The 26,953-nt window shown below is 41.6% G+C and overlaps 1 protein-coding gene across 1 annotated transcript in view; it reads right to left on the reverse strand.

The window, feature by feature from the left end:
• Positions 1-26,953, reverse strand: part of POLN (DNA polymerase nu) — a 142,946-nt gene that overhangs the window by 48,082 nt on the left and 67,911 nt on the right. Inside the window, exons 16-18 of the mRNA XM_025887208.2 lie at positions 8,352-8,409; positions 7,329-7,406; positions 6,333-6,447 (exon numbers count right to left, since the gene is read on the reverse strand). Of these exons, the coding sequence (XP_025742993.1) occupies positions 6,333-6,447; positions 7,329-7,406; positions 8,352-8,409 (251 nt within the window). The remainder of the gene's footprint in view (positions 1-6,332; positions 6,448-7,328; positions 7,407-8,351; positions 8,410-26,953) is intronic.

Genomic DNA, 26,953 nt, shown 5'->3' on the forward strand with positions numbered 1-26,953 from the left:
CTTGACATGAAACTGAAGAGAATTATTTTCTGCCCGATACTTCATACCGTTTTCAAAAATCAATTGGGCATATTTGTGTGGGTCTATTTCTGGCTTCTCTTTTCTGTTCCATTGATCTCTGCCAACACCCCAATCTCTTGATTACCACATATCATAACTTAGTATCAGCTAGTGATTCCTCCCACTTTATTCTTTGTCAAGATTGTTTGAGCTCTTCCAGGGCCTGTGCCTTTCCACATAAATCTACACTAAGCTTACTATGTCTACAGAGCACTTCCTTCAGTTTTACTTGGGCTTGAATTAAGCCCATGGATAAACCTAGGAAGACCGGACACATTTACTATGTTGGGTCTTCCATTCCACGCAGTAGTGTGTCCGCGCTCACTAGGTCCTCTTGGACAGCTTTCACTGGCACTGTGTAATCCAACACATGTGGATCCTGTACATCCTCTGTTAACCGAGTACTTAAGTACTTCATTCTCTTCGGATACTTTACATATGACTCCATTATCTTTGGAGTGATTTTAAAATGATCTTGTGTTTTTCATTTTGATTTTCTGTATGTTCATTGTCAGTTTATAGAAACGCAATTGGATTTTATGTGTTGATAGTGTGTCTTGTGACCTTGCTGAACCTCCTAGTTCTAGGAGTTAAAAAAAATTCTTTTCTTGTATGTTGAGACTTCTATATAGACAATCACGTCATCTGCAAACAGAGAGTTTTATTTCTTCCTTTCCAATCTGCATACCATTTATGTCTTTTTCTTGCCTTATTCAGTGGTTAGAGCTTCAACATTCAATACTAACAAGTTGTTCCTGATCTTAGAGGGAAAGCATTCAGCCTTCCACCATTAAATGTGCTGTCAGCGGCAGCTCGGTTTTTTGAAGATGTTCTTTATCAAGTTGAGGGAATTCCTCTCTCTTTCTAACTTCCTGAGAATTTTTATCATGAATGAATGTTGGATTTTGTCAAATGCTTTGTCTGGGTCAACAGATATAATCACATTATTTTTATTCTTTAGCTTTATCACATGTGGATTATATTAATTGATTTTCAAATGTTTAACCAATCTTGAATGCCTGGAATAAATCCCACTTGGGCATGGTGAATAATTATTTTTAGACATTGTTGAATTCAGCTTGCTGATATTTTGTTGAGGATTTTAGCACCTAAGTTTGTGAGCGGTATTAGTCTGCAGTGGGTTTGGGTTTTGTTGTTGTTGTTTGGGTTTTGTAGTTTTTACTCTCTCTGGTTTAAACATCAGGTAATACCAGCTTCACAGAATGAAGTGGGAAGTGTTCGTTTCTCTTCTATTTTCTGGAAGAAGTTACACACAATCGGGTATTAATTCTTCTTTAAATGTTTGGTAAAATACTCCAGGGAAACCATCCAGGCCTGGAGATTTATTTTTCTGAAACTTATAAATTATAAATTCGATTTTTAAAATGATTTTAGGACTATTCAGATTACTTATTTTACCTTAGTTGGGGTTTGGTAGCTTATGGTTTTTAAGAAATTGGTCCGTTTCTCCTAAATGTTGGATTTTTTAGCATGAAGTTGTTTATCGTATTCCTTTATTATCCTTTTGCTGCCTCTGGGATCTATATTAATATCCTCTATTCCATTCCTGATATTGATGATTTGTGTCCTATTTTTATCTTTGTTGGTTTATGAATTTTACTGATTTTTTTTTAAAGAATCCACTTTTGTTTCATTGATCTTCTCTATTGTTTTCCTAGTTTTGATTTTATTGATTTCTGCTCTTATCTTTATTATTTCCTTCTCTGCCCTTGCTTTCCATACCTCTGGAGAGAGGGAAGGGGTGTAACTAAATCTATTACATGCTTTAAAAACTCTGTATTATGTTATATCCTCACTAGAGGGAGAGGGAAAGGAAAGAAAGGACATTAGGAAGGAAGCTGGGTCAGCACTTGTGTTCCACATGCAAAGGAGGGAAAAGAGGCAAAGATAAAGCACAGGTGATGAGCACAGGAAGAGGTGGCATCCTCAGTCATCACAGCATGCGAGTCAGAACCCCAGTGAGACAACACCTCACACCCACCAGGACAGCAAACGGAACCAAGCAGACAGATAATAAAAAGTACTGGTGAGAATGTGGATGAATCGGAGCCCCATACGCTGCTTATGAGAGTGTTAAGTGGTGTCGCTATTTTGTTCCTCAAAAAAGTAAATATAGTTGCCATTGAATTGTACATTTTAAAGTGGTTAAGATGGTAAATTTTGTTTTTGTGTCTTACCAAAAGAAAAAAAATTAAACACAGAATTACTATATGGCCCAAGCGATTGTTAGGTATCTACCCATTAGAAATGAAAACACGTACCCACACAAATACTTGTATGTGAATGTTCACAGCAGGATTATTCCTAATAGCCAGGTGGAAACCACCCAAATGCTCATCAAATGTGAATGGATAAACAAATGGAAGATTATTTGCTTGTTTAAACCAAAATATATAGAATACGTGATTCCATATAATGCAATCTATTCAGCCATAAAAGGGAACAAAGTACTGATATTAGCTACCACAAGAATGAACCTTAAAAATATTACGTTCAGTGAAAGAAGCCAGACACAGGAAGCCACATGTTGTATGATTCCATTAATGTGAAAAATCCAGAACAGATGAATGTAGAGAGACAGAGAGTAGACTAGTGATTTCCATGGGGAGTGACAGGAATGGGGCTGGGGTTTCTCTTTGGAGGGATGGAAATGTTCTGGAATTAGGCAGTGGCAATGGTTGCAAAACTTTGTGACGTATTAAAGACTGCTGAATTGTACACTTTAAGAAGGTGAATTTTATGGTATGTAAATGATATCTCAATTTTAAGAAGAACCAATGGAGCAAACCAAGCAGAAGGGCATCTCCCTGGAGCAGCAGGCCAGCAGAGAGCATGGGACTTGGAGCTGCCCCGGGTCAGTGACAGACCCCCGCAGAGCCTTTGAACTGGGGGTTGCGGGTGGGCAGCGCCTGAGCGTCCTCATGCAGGCTGTGGGCCTCAGAGCCAACCACACCCAGAAGAAAGGTAGTCACTGTCTTAGATGGGAGGAGTTCCAGCCTCCAAATTGGAAGAAGAAAAGCCTAAGTGGGTATAGCGAAAGTTTATTCAAAAAAGCAAGAATGAGCCAGCAGTGAGGAAGAACAAGAAGTATAGACTTCTTTTGTACCTAAACAGTAACTAAGGGCTCCAATGGGGTTGAAAATAGGATTTCCCTGAAGGCAACCCTAGACAGTTGTTGTTTTCAGTGTTGCGGGGGGAGGTGAAGTCAACAAGGGAAAATGAACACCACCAGAGTAAAAATGGAAAATAAAGGGAATCCACGTGAGGACTGACATGTAAAGTTGTACTGGTTATGCACTGCACAACTCTAGGAGGTGCCATTCACACTGATGTGTAAATGTATGGCATTACCTAGAGATGTGCAATGCACAGTCCTGATTTCCTGACTTTGGCAACAGAGGATGCTTCCTCTTTTGAGACAGGAATCTCTGAAGACTGGGAGGAGGGCATGCAATGACACATCGAGACAAAATGGGAGGGAGTCCAGGGGCTCACGTCTGCGGCCCTCTTCTTTGTCAGTCAAGTGAAAGGTGAGGTTCTCTTTCAAGATTAAGAGAGAAGAGGGGCACCTGGGTGGCTCAGTCGTTAAGTGTCTGCCTTCGGCTCAGGTCACGATCCCGGAGTCCTGGGATCGAGCCCCACGTCGGGCTCCCTGCTCAGTGGGAAGCCTGCTTCTCCCTCTCCCACTCCCCCTGCTTGTGTTCCCTCTCTCACTGTGTCTCTGTCAAATAAATAAATAAAATCTTAAAAAAAAAAAAGATTAAGGGAGAAGAGTAGACATTTGTGGCAAGTCTAAAAATCATTTGGAGCAGCTGATGAGTAGAGACTAATAAGGGTCCCTCGCAGGTCGGACGACCCAGATTTATGGTGGACTCACTCACTCACCACTTTATGGCTTCCTGCAGCCCCTTGGGGCTAGGCAATAGGAAAGCAGAGAGTGGGATCACCCAGGGCTGGAAACATGCAACCAGGGAGGGGAGAAGTGAAGGGAGCAGCAAGTCCTACATGGAGCGGCTGATGGAGATCGACGGGGAGGTGGGGGTCCATCATGCCCTCATTTACCTAGTGGTCATCCAGCAGGCCACGACTGCACGCCCAGGCATGCAGGAGGCACGGAAGGGGAGTCTGGGCTGCATTGCAGGCGGGACTCACAGGAAGGGAACCCGCAGTGCAGGGGAGGAGGGCTGGGGGAGCCGGGGGTGGGAGGGGCCTAGAGTTGGCAGTTGGGGGATGAGGAGCAGCCGGCAGGAGAGGAACACAGACCACAGCTCTGCGAGGTCTCAGTGTGAGATGGGCCCCGCCCAGCAGAGTGGCCAGCATCAGGGGAGGGCCGGGCCCCTGGACAGCGCCTAGGACAAGGAGGGGATGCACAGAGGAGGCCCCGGGCCCCGGGCCGGATGGCAGGCTGCTGGGAGCCGACAGTGGGCCTGATGGCTGCACACCGTCCTGCCATGCCGTCCACACACTGTCCCGCCGCCTAATGCTCTGCTCTGCTGTGGGGTTTGTTGCTTCCCCTGGGGATGCCCGCATAACCCTACACCCACAACCACTCTTTAAAGCCCAGCTCAGTGTCCAGCAGTGTCCTCCCTCCTCTGTCACCTTGACAACAATACTTCTTCCTGATTTTTTTTAATTCAGATAAATCTTGTGGTGGGGGGCTTCTGGAGAGGAGATGCTTCCTGGCCGACAGGACTGTTTCATTCACAGATGCAGGCTGAGACTCCACACCTCACGGAGCACCACAGGTACAGGGCCAGGTGGCCCTGCCCTCCGCGAGTTGACATTCCAGCGGGACATGCAGGATGGAGACAATGGAGAGATACGTAGCGGTGGGAGGCAGGTCCTCGAGGGAAGCCGAGGTGTCACACAGTGAGCTGAGGGTGAGTCATGGGGACACTCGGGGAAAGAGCTTCCCGAGCCAGGGGAAGGAAAGGCCTGAGTGAGGCGTGTACCTGGAACACCTGGTGGCTCAGGGGGGCCGAGGTGGAGAGGGGAGGACCGGCACCGTGCTGGATGAGGGGACATGGCTCTGCCCTTGCAGGGCTCACACGCCTTCAGAAAAGACAGTGAATGGGGTGCCTGGGTGGCTCAGTCGTTAAGCATCTTTCTTCAGCTCAGGTCGTGATCCCGGGGTCCTGGGATCGAGCCCCGCATCGGGCTCCCTGCTTCTCCCTCTCCCACTCCCCCTGCTTGTGTTCCCTCTCTCGCTGTGTCTCTCTCTGTCAAATAAATAAATAAAATCTTTAAGAAAGAAAAAAAGAAAAGACAGTGAAGGGCACAGAGAGGGATGTGTAGCGGCCCAAGAACGCAGAGGCCAGCCTTCATGGAGCGCTGCCCCCAGGGTGGCTCCTGAGGGTGAGTGGATATGCCAAGATAAGGTGGGTGGGCGAGGAGGCCCCCAGGAGGGGCAGCCTGGGGGAGAGGCCTGCAGGGGAAGGGACGGCGGCGCCCACAGCTGCTGAAGGAGGGGACGGATAGCAGATGAGGTGCCTCTTCTTCCTCGTAGCAGAACCCTGACTTCGTGCCAGGCAGTGGTGTACCTGGCTCTGGTGGATACTGTGACTGTTCCTCTTTGTTCCAGAGAATGGCTGTTACCAGCCCCCCTTGCAGCTGCACAACCCCGCTCTGGAACAGCAGCGCAAGAGCCGTCTGCAGCAGGTCCCTGGGCAGGACCCCTGCCCCTGGCAAAGGCGGTCTGAGGGGAGAGCCCACCCTGCACAAGAGGCAGCAGGGGTTCCGCAGCCAGGATAAGGAAAAGCTGACCGCCTACGAACACTGACGCACAAGGACAGGCGTTTGAGGACACTGTCAAACTGCCCAACAAAACCCAAGGCTGTCTGCCTCCAGAATTCTCTTTGAGCGCAGGTCACTGTCAGGCAGGGACTGTCCCTGAAGTCTGATGTGCTCCTGGCCCTGATGGGGTGGGGGTGCGGAGAGGAAGCGCCCACACCCAGCCCCGCCGCTCACACACCCGCGTGCAGGGAGCACAGACTCCCACATTGGATTCTTCCAATATCTCTATTACATTCTCTAGCAATGGGCTGTATTTTTGGTGGTGAAGAGCCATCGGTTTTTTCATAATTAGGGAAATCTTGGCATTCTAACTATCTACTTCTCTTTTCAAAAGGATTAACTACTAGAGAAAAATATAATTTCCTTCTTATGAAAATAGCCTTGGAATAACCTCAGGATTTTAAAATCATGTCAGCATTCCTGCAGCTCTGATAATATTGTGAGCTCATGTATCTTACCACTGTGAAGTCAGGGTGGAAAATACATCATTTCTTTCAGATTCCCGGAACAACTTCAAAAGTTCTGGATCCCCAGATAAGTGGGCAAGAATGCGCAATTCAATCTGTGAAAAGTCTGTGAGATAGAATCCACATTAATTCTGAATCTACCAACAGTGTCCCTCATCATTGCCACCCATGCCCCAGCCTACCCTCAACCTTCCGTCCCCACTGCAGCATCAAGGACAACATCCTCCCACCCATCTGCCAGGGTCCTTTGGCCTCAAGGCCACTGGCCACCCCTGTGCCTGCAAGTCTAAGGGACTTGTCCTGCCTTCCGTCAGGCCAGAGGTGTTCTCTGGGATAGGCCATATGCACTTGTTTGTTCATTCTCTAAATCAGAAGTTTAGAAGGTGCCTACGGAGGTATGCTTGGGATTTGATAATGAACAAAACAGATAAGCCTTTCTTTGTGGAGCCCATGTTCTAGGAGCAGGAGACAATGTGTGTGAGTTATCTGGTACATCAGAAGATGAGAAGTGAACTGGAAAAGACAGATCAAGAAAGGGGGTCCAGGAGGGAGAGGGTGGTCAGGGTACCCCTCCTCAAGACAGAGGAGGCAAAGGAGGGAGCGAGATGTTATCTAGTGAAGAGGTTCCACGTGGGCGTGAGGTGGGACTGGCCTGGGCTGGAGGCCAGCCCATCTGCAGGGAGCGAGGGGGGCAGAGCGCGGAGTGTGATGATGACAGAGAGAGAAAGGAGGGGCAGACTGCGTGGGACCGCGTTGGGGCATCTGGGATCTGGAGGTGAGGGACCCTTGAAGCAGATCTGCTCTTATTTACTGTGCACAAGAAATCAAATCTGTCTTTTGTATAAATATTTGCCTCAGGATTTACTTTAAAGAATGAATTCTATAAGTACCTTTGAATTATCCACCTTCCAAGTATTTGCACCATATGGAACATGTAAAGTGAGCCACCATGACAGAGGATGTCTCTCTGGCACCGTCAGCACGTACCTGCTGCCAGGAAGGTGTGGCCCTCGGGCGCAACAAACATGCTCCTCGGGGAGATGGTGAGCATCGTGCCTTCTGTACCTGAAACATTATTTCAAGAGCACTTGGTGAATTTGGTCATAAGCTGATTCACAGCCATTCCACACACAGAGTTTATTTTAATATCATTCCAAAGTCGAGAGTCCAGATTTCTGACTTTTCTGAATATTTTTACTAATATAATTTAAAAGCAACATGGTACTGATGAGAGTAAAGTAGGCTTTCTGTTGTTAAAATTTTACATTCTGTCTAGAATTCTTGGTGAGGAGCAGCTCAAATGCAGGCCCTTGAATGTACTCCAGTAAGAATGTCCTGGAGGCCCCCAGAGCCTCACAGCCTAGAAGACAGGCTTTGGGGAAGCACGGGTCCTGGATGCACAGAATATGTTTTAAAGGGCAGTAGGAGACACCTCCATGGGTCCTGCTTAAGGGTGACTGTGTATTTGAAAAGGACCCGGTCATGCTTCACTGTCTTGCGGTGTCCAAGCAGAGGGCAGGAGCACCCCACCAAGGGTGCAGGAGCTGGAGGGACGGGCCACAGAACCTACTTTGCTCAGATGTGACCTTTTTCTTTTTTAGAAATGTAACTGTCAGCCTTACAGTGGAACAGCTAAGAAGAAAGAACAGTGTTGGTATGCTTTTATAAACATTTCCAGTAGCTTTCAGACTTTAATAAAAGCCAGTCTATTGTATGTTTGTTTGTTCTTTTTCTCTATTGGGAAGTTGGTGGGGGAGAGGTGGTGGGAAGGGAGCTACTTTCCTTGTATAATTATCATCTCTTTTAACTTGTAAACTGCTAAAAGGGAGGGGGCCATATCAGTTTAGCTGTGTTTTATTTTTCAGTGTGTATTTAAATCCTGGTCATGCAAACACAGAGAACTTGAGGAAGGCAAAGAATTTAGTTCTACAGGAAAGCAATTATAAACACTTGTAGGTTTTTTAAAAAATGTTACCCAATACCTCAGCAAAGTAGAGAGAAATGTGTTACCTTTAACATTTTGTGGTTTAGTAATTTGAATTGGGTGCTTGGAGATACCTTGGATATTCTGTTAATAATAAGAGGAGAATAGCTTTAGCTGAAATATCTACTTGTAAATTAATCTGTATCATTTGATGTTATTATGATTTTTTTAAAATTATTTTTAAAGTAAACTCTATGCCCAATGTGGTTCTTGTACTCATGGCCCCAAGATCAAGAGTCGCATGCTCTACTAACTGAGCCAGCTAGGCGCCCCCAAAACTGTACCATTTCAGGGCATTTAAAATGTGTCACGTTTTATTAGACCTTAACAAAATAGCCAATGCCAATGTATTATGCATAAGCATATTATTATGTAAAACAAGCATCTAACACTGAAACACAATGTTGGTGAGTACACCACCAGGTCCAGTCAGCAAATATGAGAACAATTCTCTTTGACTCCAGCCTGTGTGGCCCTTATGGTAATTATATATAGTAATGCTGTTAGCAGCAGCCTAAACTACAAACTTAAAAATTTCTATGTAACATCTGCAACATAGATTTCTGTGAATTTTATATACTGTAGTTTCCCCTTAAAAACATATTTTAAGATGAAACTTCTGGTCTCTCCACCCTGACCATCACCGTCCCTTGGTGCTCTTGGCACTTGGTACTGGCCTCAGTCTTGGCATGTGCAACTGCCCTGTGGCTGGTGGACAGTGTGTCCACATCCCCTGAAAAGCCTGTGACAGCTCACTAAGCACCTTAACACCCTTACAACTTGGACTGAATGTCCCTGCTAGCTTCTCTCCTGTTACCACCATTCAAATCAGGAGGACTTCTGCGGCAACATCCTTTTGTGCTTGGCAGTACCTTCCACAAAATACCTCGCTCTATCTGGTAATGGAAGTCCTTGGGTTTCAGTTGGTCTCGACTCCCTGACTGGATCTGGTGAGGCCACTGGATGTCTCAGACCCCATGCTTTGGGCCCAGCAACCCCGCATGGTAAGGCAGGCACTGTCTCCCCATTTTTTAAGGTGAGGACACCAACGCCTGAGGTATGAAGCTAGTGGCTCTCAAGTTTTCTCTACAATAGAATCACGAGATATCTTAAAACACCACCAAATATTCACGTGATAAGCTCAGTAACAGAACAGAGATGACAGAAAATGAGAGCCAGTGAACTTAAAGACAGTAGAAACTATCCAGTATAGAGGAGAAAAGAAAATGTCGAGGAAACATGAACAGAGGCTCAGAGACCTGCGGGATAATACTAGAAGTACAATACAATTGTTATTTCAGTCCCTGAAAGAGAAAAAAGAGACCAGTGCTGAAAAATTAAAGAAATAATGGCTAAAATTTTCCCAGATTTAGTGAAACACATATTTTTCAGATTCAAGAAGCTGAACAACCTTAAATAAGATGAATTAAAAGAAAATCAGGCCCAGAAACACCACAAACTGCTGAAAACCAAAGATGGAGAACAATCTTGAAAGCCGCATGAGCGAAATGACACAGGACACATAGAGGAGTGGCCTTGTGGGTGGCCGCCAACTTCCCATCAGGAGCCAAGTGCTCAGACCACAGAGGGGCTGACTGATGGCACCGTCAACTCAAAACCTGCTCTTGAGCAAACTGTGTCTTCCGGGAGTGAAGGTGAACTGAAGCCATTCTTGGACAAATAAACAGGAAGAGAACATGTCCTCAGGGGGCCTGCTCTGAAAGGAGTGCTAACAAAAGTTGCTCAGGCTGAAGGGAAAGGTCCCAAGGAAGCCTGCAACTTGAGAGGGCAACAGAAATGCTCAGTACCCGAAGAAGCATAAAGACTGTTTTTTTTTTTCAAGCTCTTTAGAATATTTATTACTGTTAAAAGCAAACATTGTAACACTTTCCGGGGGTGTTTACAGTGTGTGCAGATGTAATGCATGGCAGTGATGACAAGATGGTGCTCGTAAGTCTTCCACAACTTACTGGAAGTGGTAAAACGTTAAAGCCAAAACTACACTGAAAATTGATTATGACTACTATAATCCCTGTAGCCATCACTAAAAAATATATAATGAGAGGCGCCTGGACGGCTCAGTGCGTTAGGTGGTGAACTCTTGGTTTTGGCTTGGGTCACGATCTCAGGGTTGTGGGATCAAGCCCCACATCAGGCTCCATGCTTAGTGGTGTGTCTGCTTGAGATTCTCCCTCTCCCTCTGCCCCTCCCCCTGCGCATGCACTCTCTCTCTAAATAAATAAATCTTTTAAAAATATTACACAATGAGACGTAGCAAAAAATCCAAAATACAAATTGAAATGGAACTCTAAAAATTACTCAATAACTCAGAGAAATGCAGGGAAGAGGGAACAGAATGAAAACAGAAAGAACTAACAGAAAAACAAAATGGGCAACCCAAATCCAACTATATCAATAATCATATTAAGCTTAAATACTTTAAACAAACCAATTAAAAACAGAGTTTGAGTGCACAAATATAAGACCCAACTATATGCTGTCTACAAGAAATCCACTTTAATAAGATTTAGGTAGATTACAAGTAAATGGGTGAAAGAGGATATGCCATGCAAACACAGATGAGAAGAAGTCTGGAGTGGCTATATTATTAACATAAGACAAAGCAGCATTCAGAAGGGAATTTACTATGCATAAAGAGAATATCACAGAATGATAAAATGGTAAATTTACAAGGACATATAAATTCTAAATGTGCACACATCTCACAACAGAATTTAAAAATACACAAAGCAAGAACTGACAGACTTGCAATGAGAAATAGACAAATCCACAATTACACTTAGAGGTGTAAACACTCCTCTTCCAGTAATATCTGGAAATGTAGAGATAAAATCAGCAAGGATACAGAAGACCTGAACAACACTATCTACCAGCTTGACCTAATTGACATTTATAGAATACTATATCCAAAGACAGCGGAACACACATTCTCTTCAAGTGCACATGAACCATTGTTCAAGATAGACGATATCATAGGTTATAAAACAAACAAATTTAGAAAAATTGAAATCTTATGCACAAACAATGAATCATGGAACACTACATCAAACACTAATGATGTAATGTATGGTGATTAACATAACAATAAAAAATTTAAAGAAAAAAAAGAAAAATTGAAATCATTCGAAGTATGTTCTCTGACCATAATGAAGGCAAACCAAGAATCAGTAACAGAAAGCTATCTGGAAAATTCACAAACATCTGGACATTAAACAACATACTTCTTAATTAGCCAGGAGTCAAAGTAGAAGTCTCAAGGGAACTTAGAAAATATGTTAAACAGAATGCAAAAGAAAATACACAGTATCAAAATCCATGAGATGTAGCTAAAGCAGTACTTACAGGGAAATTTATAGCATTAAATATTTATATTGGAGAAAAAGAAAGGTCTCAAATCAATAATTTAAGCTTCTACCTTGGGGAACTAGGAAAAGAAGAACAAATTAATTCTAATGCAAGTAACAGAAAAATAACGAAGATCTGAAATTAATGAAATTTAAAACAGAAAAGCAATACTGCTGACCCTTGGACAACACCGGTTTGAACTACACAGATCTACTTATACAGGGATTATTTTTGAAAAATACAGGAGAGTACTGCAGATGTATTTTCTCTTCCTAATTTTCTTAATAACATTTCCTTTTCTCTAGCTTACTATTGTAAACTAAAATTATTTTAAGAATACAGCATATAATACACATTACATGCAAAATATTTGTTAATCAACTGTTTACTTATCGGTAAGGCTTCTAGTCAACAGTAGGCTATCAGTAGTTAAGTTTTTGGGGGCTCAAAAGTCATATGTGAATTTTCTACTTGTGCAGGGGGTCAGTGCCCCAACCCTTGTGTTGTTCAAGGGTCAACTGTACAGAAAAATCAGTGAGGCCCAAACCTGATTCTTATAAAAGACCAAAAAAAAAAAAAAAAAAACCCCTGATAAACATCTATCTAAACTGTTCAAGGAGAATAAAAAGGCAAAAAAGATCAATTTCAGGAATGAAAGGCAGATATCATCACAGATTACACAGACACTAAGGACAATAAAAAAAATCCTATGAGCATTATATGTCCATAAATTCAACAAGATGAAGGGGCCAGTTCCTTGAAAGACACAAACTACCAAAATTCCACTCAAGAAAAAAACAGAAAATCAGGATAACCTACATCTATTACAGTAATTGACTCTGTAGGTAAGCTTTCCACAAATAAAATTCTAGGTGCAGATAGTTTCAATGGTGAATTCTACCAAATATTTAAGGAATAAATAATATCAATTCTACATGATCTCTACTAAAATATAAAAGAGAAGGGAATACTTTGTAACTCATTTTATGAGGCAAGTAATATCCTAATAGCAAAACCAGACAAAGACATATCAAGAAAAGAAAACGACAGACCAGTATCCCTCATGAATATAGACAGAAACAATCTTAAACAAAATAGAAACAAATCAATCCAGCAATAGGACAATCTGTCATGACCAAGTGGAGTTAATCCCACAAATCCCAGCCTTGACTGGTTCAACATTTAAAAATCTATCAATGTTGGGGCGCCTGGGTGGCTCAGTCGTTAAGTGTCTGCCTTCAGCTCAGGTCATGATCCCAAGGTCCTGGGATGGAGCCCTACTTTGGACTCCCTGCTCAATGGGAAGCCTGCTTCTCCTTCTCCCACTCCCCGTGCTTGTGTTCCCTCTCTCGCTGTCTCTCTCTGTCAAATAAATAAAATATTTAAAAATTTTCTTAAAATAAATAAATAATAAAAATCTATCGATGTCATTCCCTATATAAATACATTGAAGACGAAAAGTCACATGATCTTAATAGATGCAGAAAAAGCATTTGACAACATTAAATATCCATTCATGATAAAAACTACTCTCAGTAAACTAAGAATAGAAAAGAATTCTCTAACGTGACAAAGACAATCTGTGACAAAACCTAAAATGAACATTATCCTTGATGGTGGAAGACTCAATGTTTTCCTTTGGAGGTCAGGAGCAGGGCAAGGATGTCTATTCCCAGGACTCTATTCAACACAATAGAGGAAGTCTGAGCCAGCACGATAAGGCAAGAAAAAGAAATAAAAAGCATACAGTAAAAAAAATAAATAAAATGGCCATTATTCATGGAAGACAAAATTGTCTATGTAGAGTAACCCATGGAAACTACAAAAAAGCTTCCTGGGACTAATAAATGAGCTGACCAAGGTACAAGGATATAAAGTCAACCTACAAAAATCAATTGTATATCTACATATTACCAATGAACAACTGGACATTAAACTTAAACAATGCCATTTGTAACAGCACCCCAAAATACCTAGGTATAAATCTGTTATGTTGAAAACTACTAAATCCTGATGAAAGAATTCAAAGCCCTAAAGGGAAAGATACAGCATGTTCTTGGATTAGAATACTCAATATTAAATACCAATGATCCCAAAATTGATCTACAAATTCAACACAATCCCAATCAAAATCCCAGGATATTTCATAGCTATCAATGAGCTGATTCTATAATTATGGATCATAGGTCTAAATGTAAAACATAAAACTCTAACTTTTAGAAGAAGACTTAAGAGAAAACCCTTGTGATCTTGGGTTACACAGAGAGTTCTTAGATACACACCAAAAGCATGATCCATAAAAGAAAACACTTGAAAAATTTGGCTCCATCAAACTTTTAAAAACCTTTGGTTTGGGAAGGATGCTATTAAGAGAATGAAAAGCAAAACTTGTACTAGGATCAATTGTTTTTGCAAATCACACTGGATTTAAAATATATAAAGAACTCTTAACAAAACTCAGCAATGAAAGGTACTTCTAGAATGTCAGAGTAAGGAGTTTGCCTCATTCTATGAGGTCAGTATTACCCTGAATCTGAAGCCAGACATTAAATAAAACACCCTCCATAAATAAAGATACAAAACCCCTCAACCAAATATTAACAAACTGATCTAACAACATACAAAAAGGATTATATACCATGAACAGGTAGGATTTATCTCAGGAATGCAAAGTTTTAAAATCCAAAAATAACTAATGTAATACATCAATTAGTAGAATAAAGGACAAAAAAACCCACATCATCACAATAAAACATTAAGAGCAATTGCCAAAATTCAACACTCATTTTTATGAAAATATCTCAACTAACTAGGAAAAAAATTTTTCTCAAACTAAGAGCATCTATAAAATTTACTCACTTTGAGTAATTTCAGTGTCATATCTGTATAAAATAGGATGTGTCCTCTACCCAATGGAATGCCAAATCAGGACCAGGTCAGACTGTAAATAATGACCCAGCTAAATGCTCCTGGTTTCAGGGTCACCCAGCAAACAACCATAAAATTCCTAATATAATTTCTCCCAGGACTCATAAAACATCAGCTTTAATGACAGTGACTTTACAAGAGAGAGAGAAACAATTTTCCCATTTGTCCTGAGAAAGCAGTAATGTTGTTTAAATGGATTATTTTTAGATGAATATGAAGGAAGCCTTTTAATAATTAAATGCCAATTTTTATGTTTTATAATATAAAAAATAACGGGATAACAGAAACGTCACTAAATACCTAACTTAAAAAATAGCATGCTTTGTTAAATACGTTCTTCCAGAGAACACAGTCCTGAGAAGGATGTTGGCCCATGCCAAGCTCTTCATGGATAATACCTTCCGCATTGCTCTGTGGCACTATGTCCCAGCCCGGTCTGTCTGCTCATGTGCATGGGTTCATGTTCACAGATGTATACAGGAAATGCCACGGAACTTCTGCTCTGGCCTCTGCGATGAAAACAGCAATTGGACAGTTCTGTCCCTAAAGCCTCATGCACAAATGTATGCGCACACATTTGTCTGTCAAGGTGAGCCATGAATGTACATGCATGTGAGTGATCTCTAAAGACCAAGGCTGAAATGAAGTGACTATGGGGGCTGTGTGACAGCTAACAAGAGCCTGAAACATCTGGGAAGGAGTCAGATCCCATTTGGTGACCATCTGAATGTGGCAAAGACCAGCACACCAGGGATGTAGGTGGGATCACGGCTGTGACATGCCCATGGTGGCATCCAGGTCAGACCTGACCAGCAAATGGATGCTGTCAAAGACCAAAGCTAGATTTTAATACAAGGAGGAGCTGTGCCTTTCTGAGGAAGAAGAAAGAAATGGCAAATCCCTTGCAGACACAGATTAATACTGTCAGTATTAATCTCCTCAGGAGAGAGGCTGGCACCCACCTGACATGAGGAGACAACATCTGAATGCTATGGTGTGAAGGCAATATAATCGGCGTACTTGGCTTGTTAGGGTGAGTCTTTAGTATCTGTCATCAGCTAGTCCCCTCACGCTGACCACTCGGTGAAAAAAGACTTTTTTTTTTTTGAGTATAATTAACATACAATGTTATATTAGTTTCAAGTGTGCAACGAATTCTGTGTATTACCCAGTGTTCAAGTGTAGCCCCCATCTGTCACCAGACGTTATGATATTAATGATTATATTCCCTGTGCTGTACTTTTCATCTATGTGACTTATTTTACAACTGTGGGTTTGTACTCTCAATCCCCTTCTTCTATTTCATGCATCTCCCCACCCACCTTCCCTCTGGCAGCCACCGATTTATTCCCTCTATTTAAGAGTCTGCTTTTTTCTTTTTTTGGCAGGTCTGTTTGTTTTGTTTTTTAGAATCCACATATAAGTGAAATCATATGGTATTTGTCTTTGTCTGACTTAACTTCACTTAGCTTAATACCCTCAAGGTCCAACCACATTGTTGCAAATGGCAAGATCTCATTCCTTTTTAGGGATGAGTAATACTCCATTGTATATATAGACCACATCTTCTCTATCCATTCATCAGTCGATGGACACTTGGGTTGCTTCCATATCTTGGCTATTGCAAATCATGCTAAAATGAACACAGGGGTGCATGTGTCTTTTCAAATTAGGGTTTTTGCACTCGGTCACAGGCCACGTGAGCACAGAATGCAGCCAGAGACCAAGGAGACAGGAGTGATTGACTGCTTTTCTCTGAGGGCGCACTGAGGCGTGGGGCCCCAAGTTCTCTGCTCCTGCAGGACCAGAGATTGGGAGGCTGCCATTCTCACTCTGCCCTCCAAAGCAGTACGGAAAGCTTTCAGGGAACAAAAGCTCCCACCGAGCAGATGACTTAGTCTGGCCCCTGGCAAGGGTGGGGCGATTCCGCCTCCAGCAAAGACGTTCGGGAAACACGGCAACAGGCCCCTCCCCCAGAAGATCAGCAAGAACAGCCAGCCAAGACCAAGTTTACTGATCAATGAGAACAGCAAAACCCCAACGCTAGGGGAATACAGCACATAGAATTCATGTTTTTTTTCCCATGATGCTTTAGTTTTTCAAAGTTAATTTTTTTAATTTTCTTTATTCTTTTTCTATTTTTTTAGTTGAATTTTTCTTCTTTCCTTTTTCAACCAACATCTTATCAATTTTTTTAAAAATCTTTTTTAATTTTTCATTTTTATAGTCATATTCTATCTCTTCATTGTATTTAACTTTATTTTTTTTCTATATATATATGTTTTTCTCTCTTTAAAATTTTGGGATACAGTTTCTTCCAGCAGACCAAAATATACCCTAAATCTAGTGTATGACATTGTCCTGTCTCCCGCCTGATCACATTCTTTTTTTTTTTTTCATTCTTTTTTCAAATTAGTGTTTTTGTTTTCCTTGGGTAAATACCCTAGTGGAATTACTGGATCATATGGTATTTCTATTTCTAATTTATTGAGAAACCTCCATACTGTTTCCACAGTGGCTGCACCAATTTACATTCCCACCAACAGTGCACGAGGGTCCCTTTATCTCAGCATCCTCACCAACACCTGTTTCTTGTGTTGTTGATTTTAGTGTGAGGTGGTATCTCATCGTGGTTTTGATTTGTATTTCCCTGATGCCGAGTGATGTTGAGATCTTTTCATGTGTCTGTTGGCCATATGGATGTCTTCTTTGGAAAAATGTCTATTCAGGTTCTCTGTCCATTTTTTATTGGAATAGTGTGTGTGTGTGTGTGTGTGTGTGTGTGTGTGTGTGTTGAGTTGTAAAATTCCTTCCATTTTAGATATTATCCCTCTATTGGATATATTATTTCCACTTCCCATTCACTAAATTGCTTTTTCATTTTGTTGATGATTTCCTTTGCTGTGCAAAAGCTTTTTATTTTGGAGGACTCCCAATAGTTTATTTTTGTTTTTGTTTCCCTTGTCTCAGGAGACATATCTAGAAAAATGTTGTAACAGTAGATGTCAAAGAGATTACTGCTATGTTTTCTTCTAGGATTTTTATACTTTCAGGTCTCATATTTAGGTCTTTAATCCATTTTAACTTTATTTTTGTGTTTATTTTGTGACCCAGTTTCATTCTTTTGCATGTATCTGTCCAGTTTTCCCTGAACCATTTATTGAAGAGACATTGGATATTCTTGCCTCCTTTGTCATAGATTAATCAACCATGTAAGTGTGGGTTTATTTCTGGGCTCTCTATCCTGTTCTACTGATCTATGTGTCTATTTTTGTGCCAGTACCATACTGTCTTGATTACTATAGCTTTGTAGTATATCTTGAGATCTGGAATTGTGACACTTCCAGCTTTGTTCTCCTTTCTTAAGAATGCTTTGGCTATCTGGGGTCTGTAATTTGTATTCCATACAAATTTTGGTATTATTTATTCTAGTTCTGTGGAAAATGCTATTTGTCAATTTGTTAGGAATTGCACTGAATCTGTAGATTGTTTTGTATAGTATGGGCATTTTAACAATATTAATTCTTCCAGTCCATGAGCATGGTATATTTTTCCATTTATTTGTGTCTCCTCCAACTTCTTTCCTCAATGTTATGTAGTTTTCAGAGTACAGGTCTTTCACTTCACTGGTTAAGTTTATTCCTAGGGTGCAATTGTAAATGAGTTTGTATTTTAAATTTCTCTTTCTGCTACTTGGTTATTAGGATATAGAAATGCAACAGATTTCTATATATTAATTTTGTATCCTGCAAGTTCACTGAATTCAGTTATCAGTTCTAATAGTTTTTTGTTGGAGATTTTAGGATTTTCTATATATACTATCACGTCATCTGCAAATAGTGGAAGTTTTACTTCTTCCTTACCAATCTGGATGCCTTTTATTTCTTTTTCTTGTCTGATTGCTGCAGCCAGGACTTCCAGTACTATGTTGAATAAACATGCAGTGAAAATTTTAATCTCCTGGGTCCCCCTAATGTGCAGTAGTCTGGACCAGGCCCATGAGCCTTTTGAGCAATCTAGAGCAGAATGCAGAGTGAGCGCATAGCAACATGACCATATGTCAGAATAACTGCTTTAAGTTTCCCAAACTATGGAAAGTAAGAGTAAATTGGGACTTTATTCTCCTCTAAGTTATAAATTTTTCTGCTTTAATGTACACATCACAAGTGGTATGAGAACCACTTCCAAGCCCCCTGTATAAATAAACACAGCCAGAGTCTCTGGGACACTGAGACCCACTACAGGAAATGCCCTGTGCTCTGTACCTGATTCTCTTTTCTCAGGATCCATAGACTGCTTTGGGCCCCATTATGGCTGGAGAGAAAAAGCACCTAGTAATAAAAACTGGGCACACTCTTAGCATTTGTTTTCCTGGTGAACTTCAGTGCGCTTAAAAAAAAAATAAGAGAACTGATCTAGAAAAATTCAATGTTAACACCCTTTATTTCACATTCACCACCAGGCAAGGTGCAGAGGTGACATTTTAAGTGTACAATTTGGCATTTGTTAAAATGTCAGCAGTTGTAAGTGAAAATGCCAACCAAGGAATACTTTTAACTACGGGGGAAGGCAGTTACACCCAGGAGGTCCGTTCTCCCGTGGCCCCCCTACTCAGGTGCTTTGTGGGCCTGGAGACGGCCACCATCAGTTCTCTGCAGTGTGGCCAAAGTGTCCAAACTGCAGATGCAATACCAAGGAGGCGGCAGAAATACAGCAACAGTGATGGCAGACCTGTCTCTATCGTACGTCCTTGAAGCCTCTGGAATGAGGCTGAATGGCAGTGATAATCATGAGGGGCACACCTGGCTTCCCTTTGTCCTGATCTCTTTGTGACAGCAGCAGCAGCTTCCAAGCACCACCTGAGGTGCCTCTGATGGGCTGTCAGGAACAAAAGAACAAAACTGCACTCCAGCAGGATGCAGCCTCCTGAGGGCAAGGCCATGCCTGTGGTGTCATGCCTGTGTCCTCATCACCTATGACCCTTCCTGGCACACAGGGCCAATCAACAAATATTAGTTGGATGAATGAAATGAAAAGTAAATAATCTTCACAATAACCTGGCAAAGAAGGCATTATTTTTATTATTTCATGGTTGGGAATTGAAGTTTCCAGCTAGAGGCATACTGTTAACAATTGAGCTGGAATTTGAACTCACGTCTACCCCAAACCAGTGCTCAGCTGCCTCTGGGGTTCTGTCAAATAGTGCCAGATTTTTCCTGAAATCATTTTTTTTTAAGAATACGAGGGAAAACAAAACAAGTAAAAACCATGGCAGCAAAACCATAGAAAGAACAACTGGTACAGAGAACAGGGTAAGGGCCACACGGACATACCCAAGATAGTAGTTTGCGCTGGGCTAACACTCCTGCACTTGATCTGATCTGCAGCCCCAAGACCAGCATGGGCCCTGCCTTGTGTGGAGCTGGGGGCTGGGTGAGGGGCTCAGATGGCCTTGGCGTGCACTGAGATGTACCTCCCCTACATCCACATGGCTCCAGGTGGCCCATTCCTTCACCTTAGAGCTTTTGTTTGGTCATCACCTCCTCCGTCAGTGCCTCTCTGTCTCCCGTCATGAGCATCGTCTTCCCCCGTGCTTTTGATCCTTGCCTCTGCAACTCTGTATTTTCCACAACATCTTGTCATCTTTCATACCAGGATTTATTTAGTATGTTTGCTGTCTGCTCATGCCCTCCAGCCCCCAGACTCCACAAGGGTAGAGATTATGATATGCATTCAGCACAAGCACCTTGAACAGCCTAGCATGTAAGAAGTGCTCAATAAACAACTGTTGAATGAAAGAATGAATGAATGGGCAGTAGGAGGAAATGGGTTGGAGAGGGAGGCAGGGGTTAGAACACCAGGAGCCCTGGACACAAGGTAAGGAGTAGAGAATGTGGCTGGCCTGTGAGGCTGTCTGGCTGCTGGGCAGGAGAGCGGGAGGGCCCACAAAGACAGCCGAGGTGAGTGGGATGAAAAGGGCAGTGAAGAGCAATGCCCAGGAGGCACACTCCACAGGACCTGGCAATGGGCTAGAAAAGCAGGGCTCCCACCTGAGCCACCGGGGGAACTGAGGAAGATTTAGCATAAAAGGACGAAATCACTGTGGCTTTTTTTTTTTAAAGATTTATTTATTTATGAGAGAGAGAGAGAGAGAGAGAGAGAAGAGGGAGAGGGTGAGAGAAACAAGCAGACTCTGTGCTGAACGCAGAGCCCGATGCGTGGAGCATTCTCACAACCCTGAGATCATGACCGGGGCTGAAACCAAGAGTCAGATGCTCTACTGTGAAGTGATCCACAGAGAATGAGGGGACTGCTCCTTTTACTCTAAACAGAAATTGGAAAATATTTCATCCCGAAAATAACAAAGTATAAAGATAAAAACATCTCATTTGGGTTTCAAATGGTGCTGCAGAGTTAGCAATAATTATATGACTTATGAAAATCTTGATAATAATTTGATAGTACAATGATATTATGTGGGAGATATTCATCAGGTAAGCAGAAAAATCACATGCCAACAATGTAAAGACCCTGAATAGAACTACTTCGAATTAGCTATTTTAAAATTTATATAGGTAATAATGAAATAGGGCTCAAATATTGTATCTGGAAAGCAAAACTCTTCATTGGGTGGTGCCGCCTGAACCTGAAGGCAAATTTCTGAAGACTCTTTACAGAGTAACAACCTAAGAATGGCAGGAGCACTGGAAAACAGAATAGAACATGTCCTGCTAGAACAATACTTCTTATTTGTGCTGATAGCTAGAAAAACCCATAATCTTGTCACATGTGGAGATACTGGCTACTGGGGCCACAAGTATTCTTTTCCTTCTTCTTTAGAAAATGACACTCAGATTGTCATTACGGGCCCCCACCTTTAGGCCAGCCAGCAGAGGCCATCTTGTGGCCACAGCAACCAGTTTAAGGGTGGCTTGGGCTATTTCAGAGAGATGCAAGGAGTTGCTTGCTGAGGGCATCTGCAAAAGATGCTTCCTCCTCCTTTCATGGAAGCTACACGGAGAGATATGTTCATCCCACTGGGGAGAAACTAAGCAGTTTTTGCCAAGACTTGCTGGGATGCTGAGGAAGAGAAGATGGGAAATGGGGGACAGAAGCTGGACCTACTGTATAACTTTGGCTGCCAGATCAAATCTTGCCTGAAGCTAGCCCTTCCTTGGACTACTAAGTTAGGTAAGCTGAGAAATACCTTGATAGTTTAGATCCTTTTGGGTTTGATTTTCTGTTGTTTGCCACTGGACATACTTAAATGAATACCTGGACAAGCGGTAACAATCACCCAGGTTGTAGACACTTGGGGAAAAGCACTCGGTCAGTGCTGACCCTCCACTCATGCTTCTCCTTCTCAAGGTTGCACAGGAGGGGAGGAGCCTGCTCTCTCTAGCCAAAGGACAGAAAGGGGACAGCCCAGCAAGACAAATACCACAGAAAAACACTGTGGCTGAGTTTAGCAAGCAATTTAGCATGAATCCTCCCACCCTTTATACCTGGCCAAGTTCCTCTTAGTAATTTTCTACCCAGTGACTCTGTCCACCTCCCTACTGGCCGTAAATCCCCAGGTGCCCTTGCTGTATTTGGAGTTGAGTTCAGTCTCTCTCCCCTACTGCAATAATCTTGAATAAGCTCTTCCTTGCCTGTTTAACTCTGTCTGTTGCAATTTTTCTTTGACAAAATACAATATATAAAAATTTGTGGGATATAGTTAGAACAGTGGGGGAGAGGGAAATTTTATAGCACAAAAAATGTATACATGAGAAAAAAGGAAAAGTCTTAAAGCAACAATCTAAAATTGCACCTGGAGAACTTAGCAAAAGTAAAGCAAAATAAACCCAAATCAAGCAGAAGAAAGGAAAGACTAAACAACAGAAATCAGGAAAATTGAAAACAGAAAACCCACTGAAACAAATAGCTGGTTCGTTGAAAAGATCAATAACATTGATAAAACTCTATCTAGACTGATAAAGAAAAAAGAGAGAAGACACAAATTACCAATATCAGGAATGAAATAGGGGACATCACTACAGATCCTGCAGACATCAAAATGTTAAGGGAATGCTACAAACAACTATATGCACATCAATTTCACAAATTTTTTTAAGAAATACAACCGACCAAAATTTACCCAATAGGAAACAAGATACTATGAATAACCCTATAAATATTGGTAAAATTGAACACATAATTTCAAAACTCTCCAAAAAGAAACTTCCAGGTCCAGACACTTTTATTAGCAAATTCTACCAAATACTTAAAGAAGAATTTTTTTTAAGATTTATTTTTAAGTAGTCTCTACACCCAACGTGGGGCTCAAAGTGACAACCCTGAGATCAAGAGACACATGCTCTATGGACTGAGCCACCCAGGCATCCCTATTTAAAGAATTAACACAAATTCCACACAATATCTTCCAGAAAATGCAAGAGGAAGGAACATTTCCTATTTCATGAAACTAGTGTTATCCTGGTATCCAAACCAGATAAAAACAGATCTGTATTTCTCATGAATATATATACACAAAAATCCTTTAAAAATATTAATACATAGTGGCATTAAAATAGACATACAGACCAACAGAACTGAATAGAGAGCCCAGAAATAAACCCATAATTATATGGTCAATTGATTTACAACAAAGGAGTCAAGAATATCCAATGGGGAGAAGACAGTCTCTTTGATAAATGGTGTTGAGGAACCTGGACAGATACATGCACAAGAATGAAGCTAGACTACTATCTTACACCATGTAAAAAAATTAACACAAAATAGATTAAAGACTTGAATGTAAGACCCGAAACCACAAAACTCCTCGAAGAAAACATAGGTGGTAAGCTTCTTCTTTTTTTTTTTTTTTAAATTCTTTTTCACCTTAAAGTTGTTTTATTTCTTTTTTTTTAAAGATTTTTATTTATTTAATGAGAGAGAGAGAATGGTAGAGAGAGAGCATGAGAGGGAGGAAGGTCAGAGGGAGAAGCAGACTCCCCGCCGAGCAGGGAGCCCGATGCGGGACTCGATCCCGGGACTCCAGGATCATGACCTGAGCCGAAGGCAGTCGCCCAACCAACTGAGCCACCCAGGCGCCCAGGTGGTAAGCTTCTTGACATCAGTCTTAGCATTGATCCCACTCCAAAAGCAAAAATAAACAAGTGGGAGTAGATCAAACTAAAAAAGCTTCTGCAAAGAGAAAAAAAAAAGGCAACCTACTGAATGGGAAAAAAATTGTAAATATATCCTATATATATAAATATATAAATATAATATATGTAAATATATCCATATATCCTATAAGGGGTTAATATCCAAAATATATAAGGAATTCAAACAACTCAATAGCAAAAAAAACCAATCTGATTAAAAAATGAGCAGAGGACCTGAATAGACATTCTTCCAAAGAAGACACACAGATGGCCAACAGGCACATGAAATGATGCTCAACATCACTCATCATCAGGTAAATGCAAATCAAAACCATGAAGAGATATTATCTCATACCTGTTAGGATGGCTATTATCAAAAAGACAAGAAATAACAAGTTTTGGCAAGGATTGGAGAAAAGGGAACCCTCGTGCACTGTTGGTGGGAATGTAAATTGGTGCAGCCACTGTGGAAACAGGGTGGAGACTTCTCAAAAAATTAAAAATAGAACTATCGTATAATCCAGTAATTCTACTATTGGGTAATTGCCTGAAGCAAACAAAAACATGAATTTGAAAAGACACACACACCCCTATGTTTATAGCAGCATTATTTACAATAACTAAGATACGGAAGCAACCCAAGTGTCCACTGATGGATGAATGGATTTAGAAGATATGGTATGTATATACAATGGAATGTTACTCAGCCATAAAAAGAAGGCGATCTTGCCATTTGCGACAACAAAGCTAACCTAGAAGATGACTGAACACTTGGGATATTAAAGAATTCATAACAATACAATTTGTGAGGTCAGATATTTTGAATTACAAAACATGGGTGAATTCTGAGCCGGAACCACTCAGTGCAAGTGGCACGACAGTGACACAAGGGCAGTGACAAAAACTGGCCTGTCGATGCAGAAACATTAGGAGGGGCATCTTGTTGGCCACACCCGACAAGGAGGTATTAGGAGATGAAGACATGGTGAGAATGTGTCTCCTGGCAAGTGCAGTAAGAAGAGAGAGGTCCTCCGCACCTGCCCAGGAGCAGGCCTTCATAAAAATATGACAGGTCCAAGAGAGACACACAAAACAAAGATTGACATGCATGACCCCTAAAGAATCTGAGTCAAGGGAAGAAGAGACTTGAGGCTAATGACCAACTCCCAGCCAGGATGGAGAACATGACAGTCCAGCTTGGGGAAGAGGCTGGGCATACACTGTTAACATGTGGCAATCCTGATGATGATTCCAAACCACGTGACTTTGAGACATGGGAAGGCAACTCAAGGGTGGATCACACACCCAGGTTTTCTCTCAGTAAGTACTTGGTGCCTACCAGGTGCAGAGCCAGGCCACGATGGGGAGTAAGTCGACAAAAGAGGCAAAAAGTCCCTGTTCTCATGGAACATACAATCTAACAGGGTAAACAGAAGTCAACAGGCAGTTAAAACACCACGTAGTGGCCATCAGGACAAGTACAGGGAATGTCTAGGAGGATACTAGACCGGGGTTTTGATAAAGCAAATACTGATCAATGAACCACTCGATGAAGAGAACTCAAAGAATGAGGGTTTTAGGTGGATGAAAATGATCAGATGGGGACTTCTACTTCCACTCAGGATGGACACAGTTGAAAAGAAAGAGCTCCCACCTAACAAGGAAGGTAAGAAACACAACCTATAATGTAAAGCCCTAAAAATACACGTATATTTTGACTCAGGAATTCCATCTCTGGGAATGCTATGGAAATTATTAGAAAAATGTACCAAAAAAAACCCCCAAACCATACACGTATGTTTATGGCATCTCTGTATAAAATAAGTACAACTGAAAACAATCTAAACGACCGTCACCAGGGACAGCCATCAAGTGGGGTGTAAAGTAGCTGTTAAAATGATGATGTGGACTTCCAGTGGAAAGTAGTGGCCAAATGCACACATTATGTTATACCTTCTCCTTCCAAAAATTCAACTGAAATAACAGAAAATAAAAAAAACAGCATCACTAAAAACTTGGGAGGAGTGCTACCCACAAACCAGAGACACTGGAGATTACTGCAAGAGAATAAAACACAGCAAGAGATTAACCTGGAAATGTAATAGAAAATACGAACTTACATGCTGTACAGGCAAAAGCAAGGACCTCATAAAAAGTGTGTTTTCCCAGGGGCGCCTGGGTGGCTCAGTTGTTAGGCAACTGCCTTCAGCTCAGGTCATGATCCCAGGGTCCCGGGATGGAGCCCCACATCGGGCTCCCTGCTCCGCGGGAAGCCTGCTTCTCCCTCTCCCACTCCCCCTGCTTGTGTTCCCTCTCTTGCTGTGTCTCTTTGTCAAAAAAACAAACAAACAAAAAAACAAACCAACCTTAAAAAAAAAAGTGCGTTTTCCCAGTAGAACTCATAAATTACTCTTTGATGAGAAGTGGCAGCTAAGAGAAAAGGTGCAGTAGGCACCTGCTTTCCGAGGAGGCACTAGTGTTAGAACTGCTTGTGGTGAGCCAGGGAAAGACCACAGAAGAGCTCTCTAAAGTGGGGTGTCCAAAAAAAGACCTTCCTAAGGTGGGTGCAAAGTCCAGAGAGCATAGGGCCCTGAGCAGGGCCGCGGCTCCTGCAGGTGTGAGCCCACCCAGCCCCACATGACCACCCACGGTGAGCACTGGGTACCCACACACGTAGAGGCCAGATGAAGGCTGGCAGGATGTGGTCCAGACCAGTGAAGGGACCCACAGGGTAGACAGACGTGTCGTGAACGGAAAGGAAAGGGCACTGAAGTTTTTTTCTACACATGTCCACACTATTTGAATTTATCACAAATATATACTCATATGTACATATTTTTACAGTGCATATTTAAATAATTAATGTATTCAATTCGTATATTTAAATAATTCAAATGTTTAAATCTAAATATAGATTCAGGTCAGTATTAATGTATGATATCAAGACATGATAAACAAAATTGAGAAGTATAAAAGTGAGGTTTTATTTTGGTAGAAAAACAGTATTTTATAAATATATGTACTTAGCAAAAAGTCAATAAGGATAGACACCAAAATGTTAACCACAGTTAATTCTGCATGGTGGAATAATAGGTGACTTTTATTAGTTTTTGTTTGTTTTTACATTTCTGCACTTAAGGAACTGTTCTGAGATGAAAAATTAGTAATGAATCATCTTTAAT

This window comes from Callorhinus ursinus, unplaced genomic scaffold (genome assembly GCF_003265705.2).
Source record: "Callorhinus ursinus isolate GAN/ISIS: 27379988/994484 unplaced genomic scaffold, GSC_fseal_2.0 scaffold4, whole genome shotgun sequence".
NCBI classification, from domain to species: domain Eukaryota; kingdom Metazoa; phylum Chordata; class Mammalia; order Carnivora; family Otariidae; genus Callorhinus; species Callorhinus ursinus.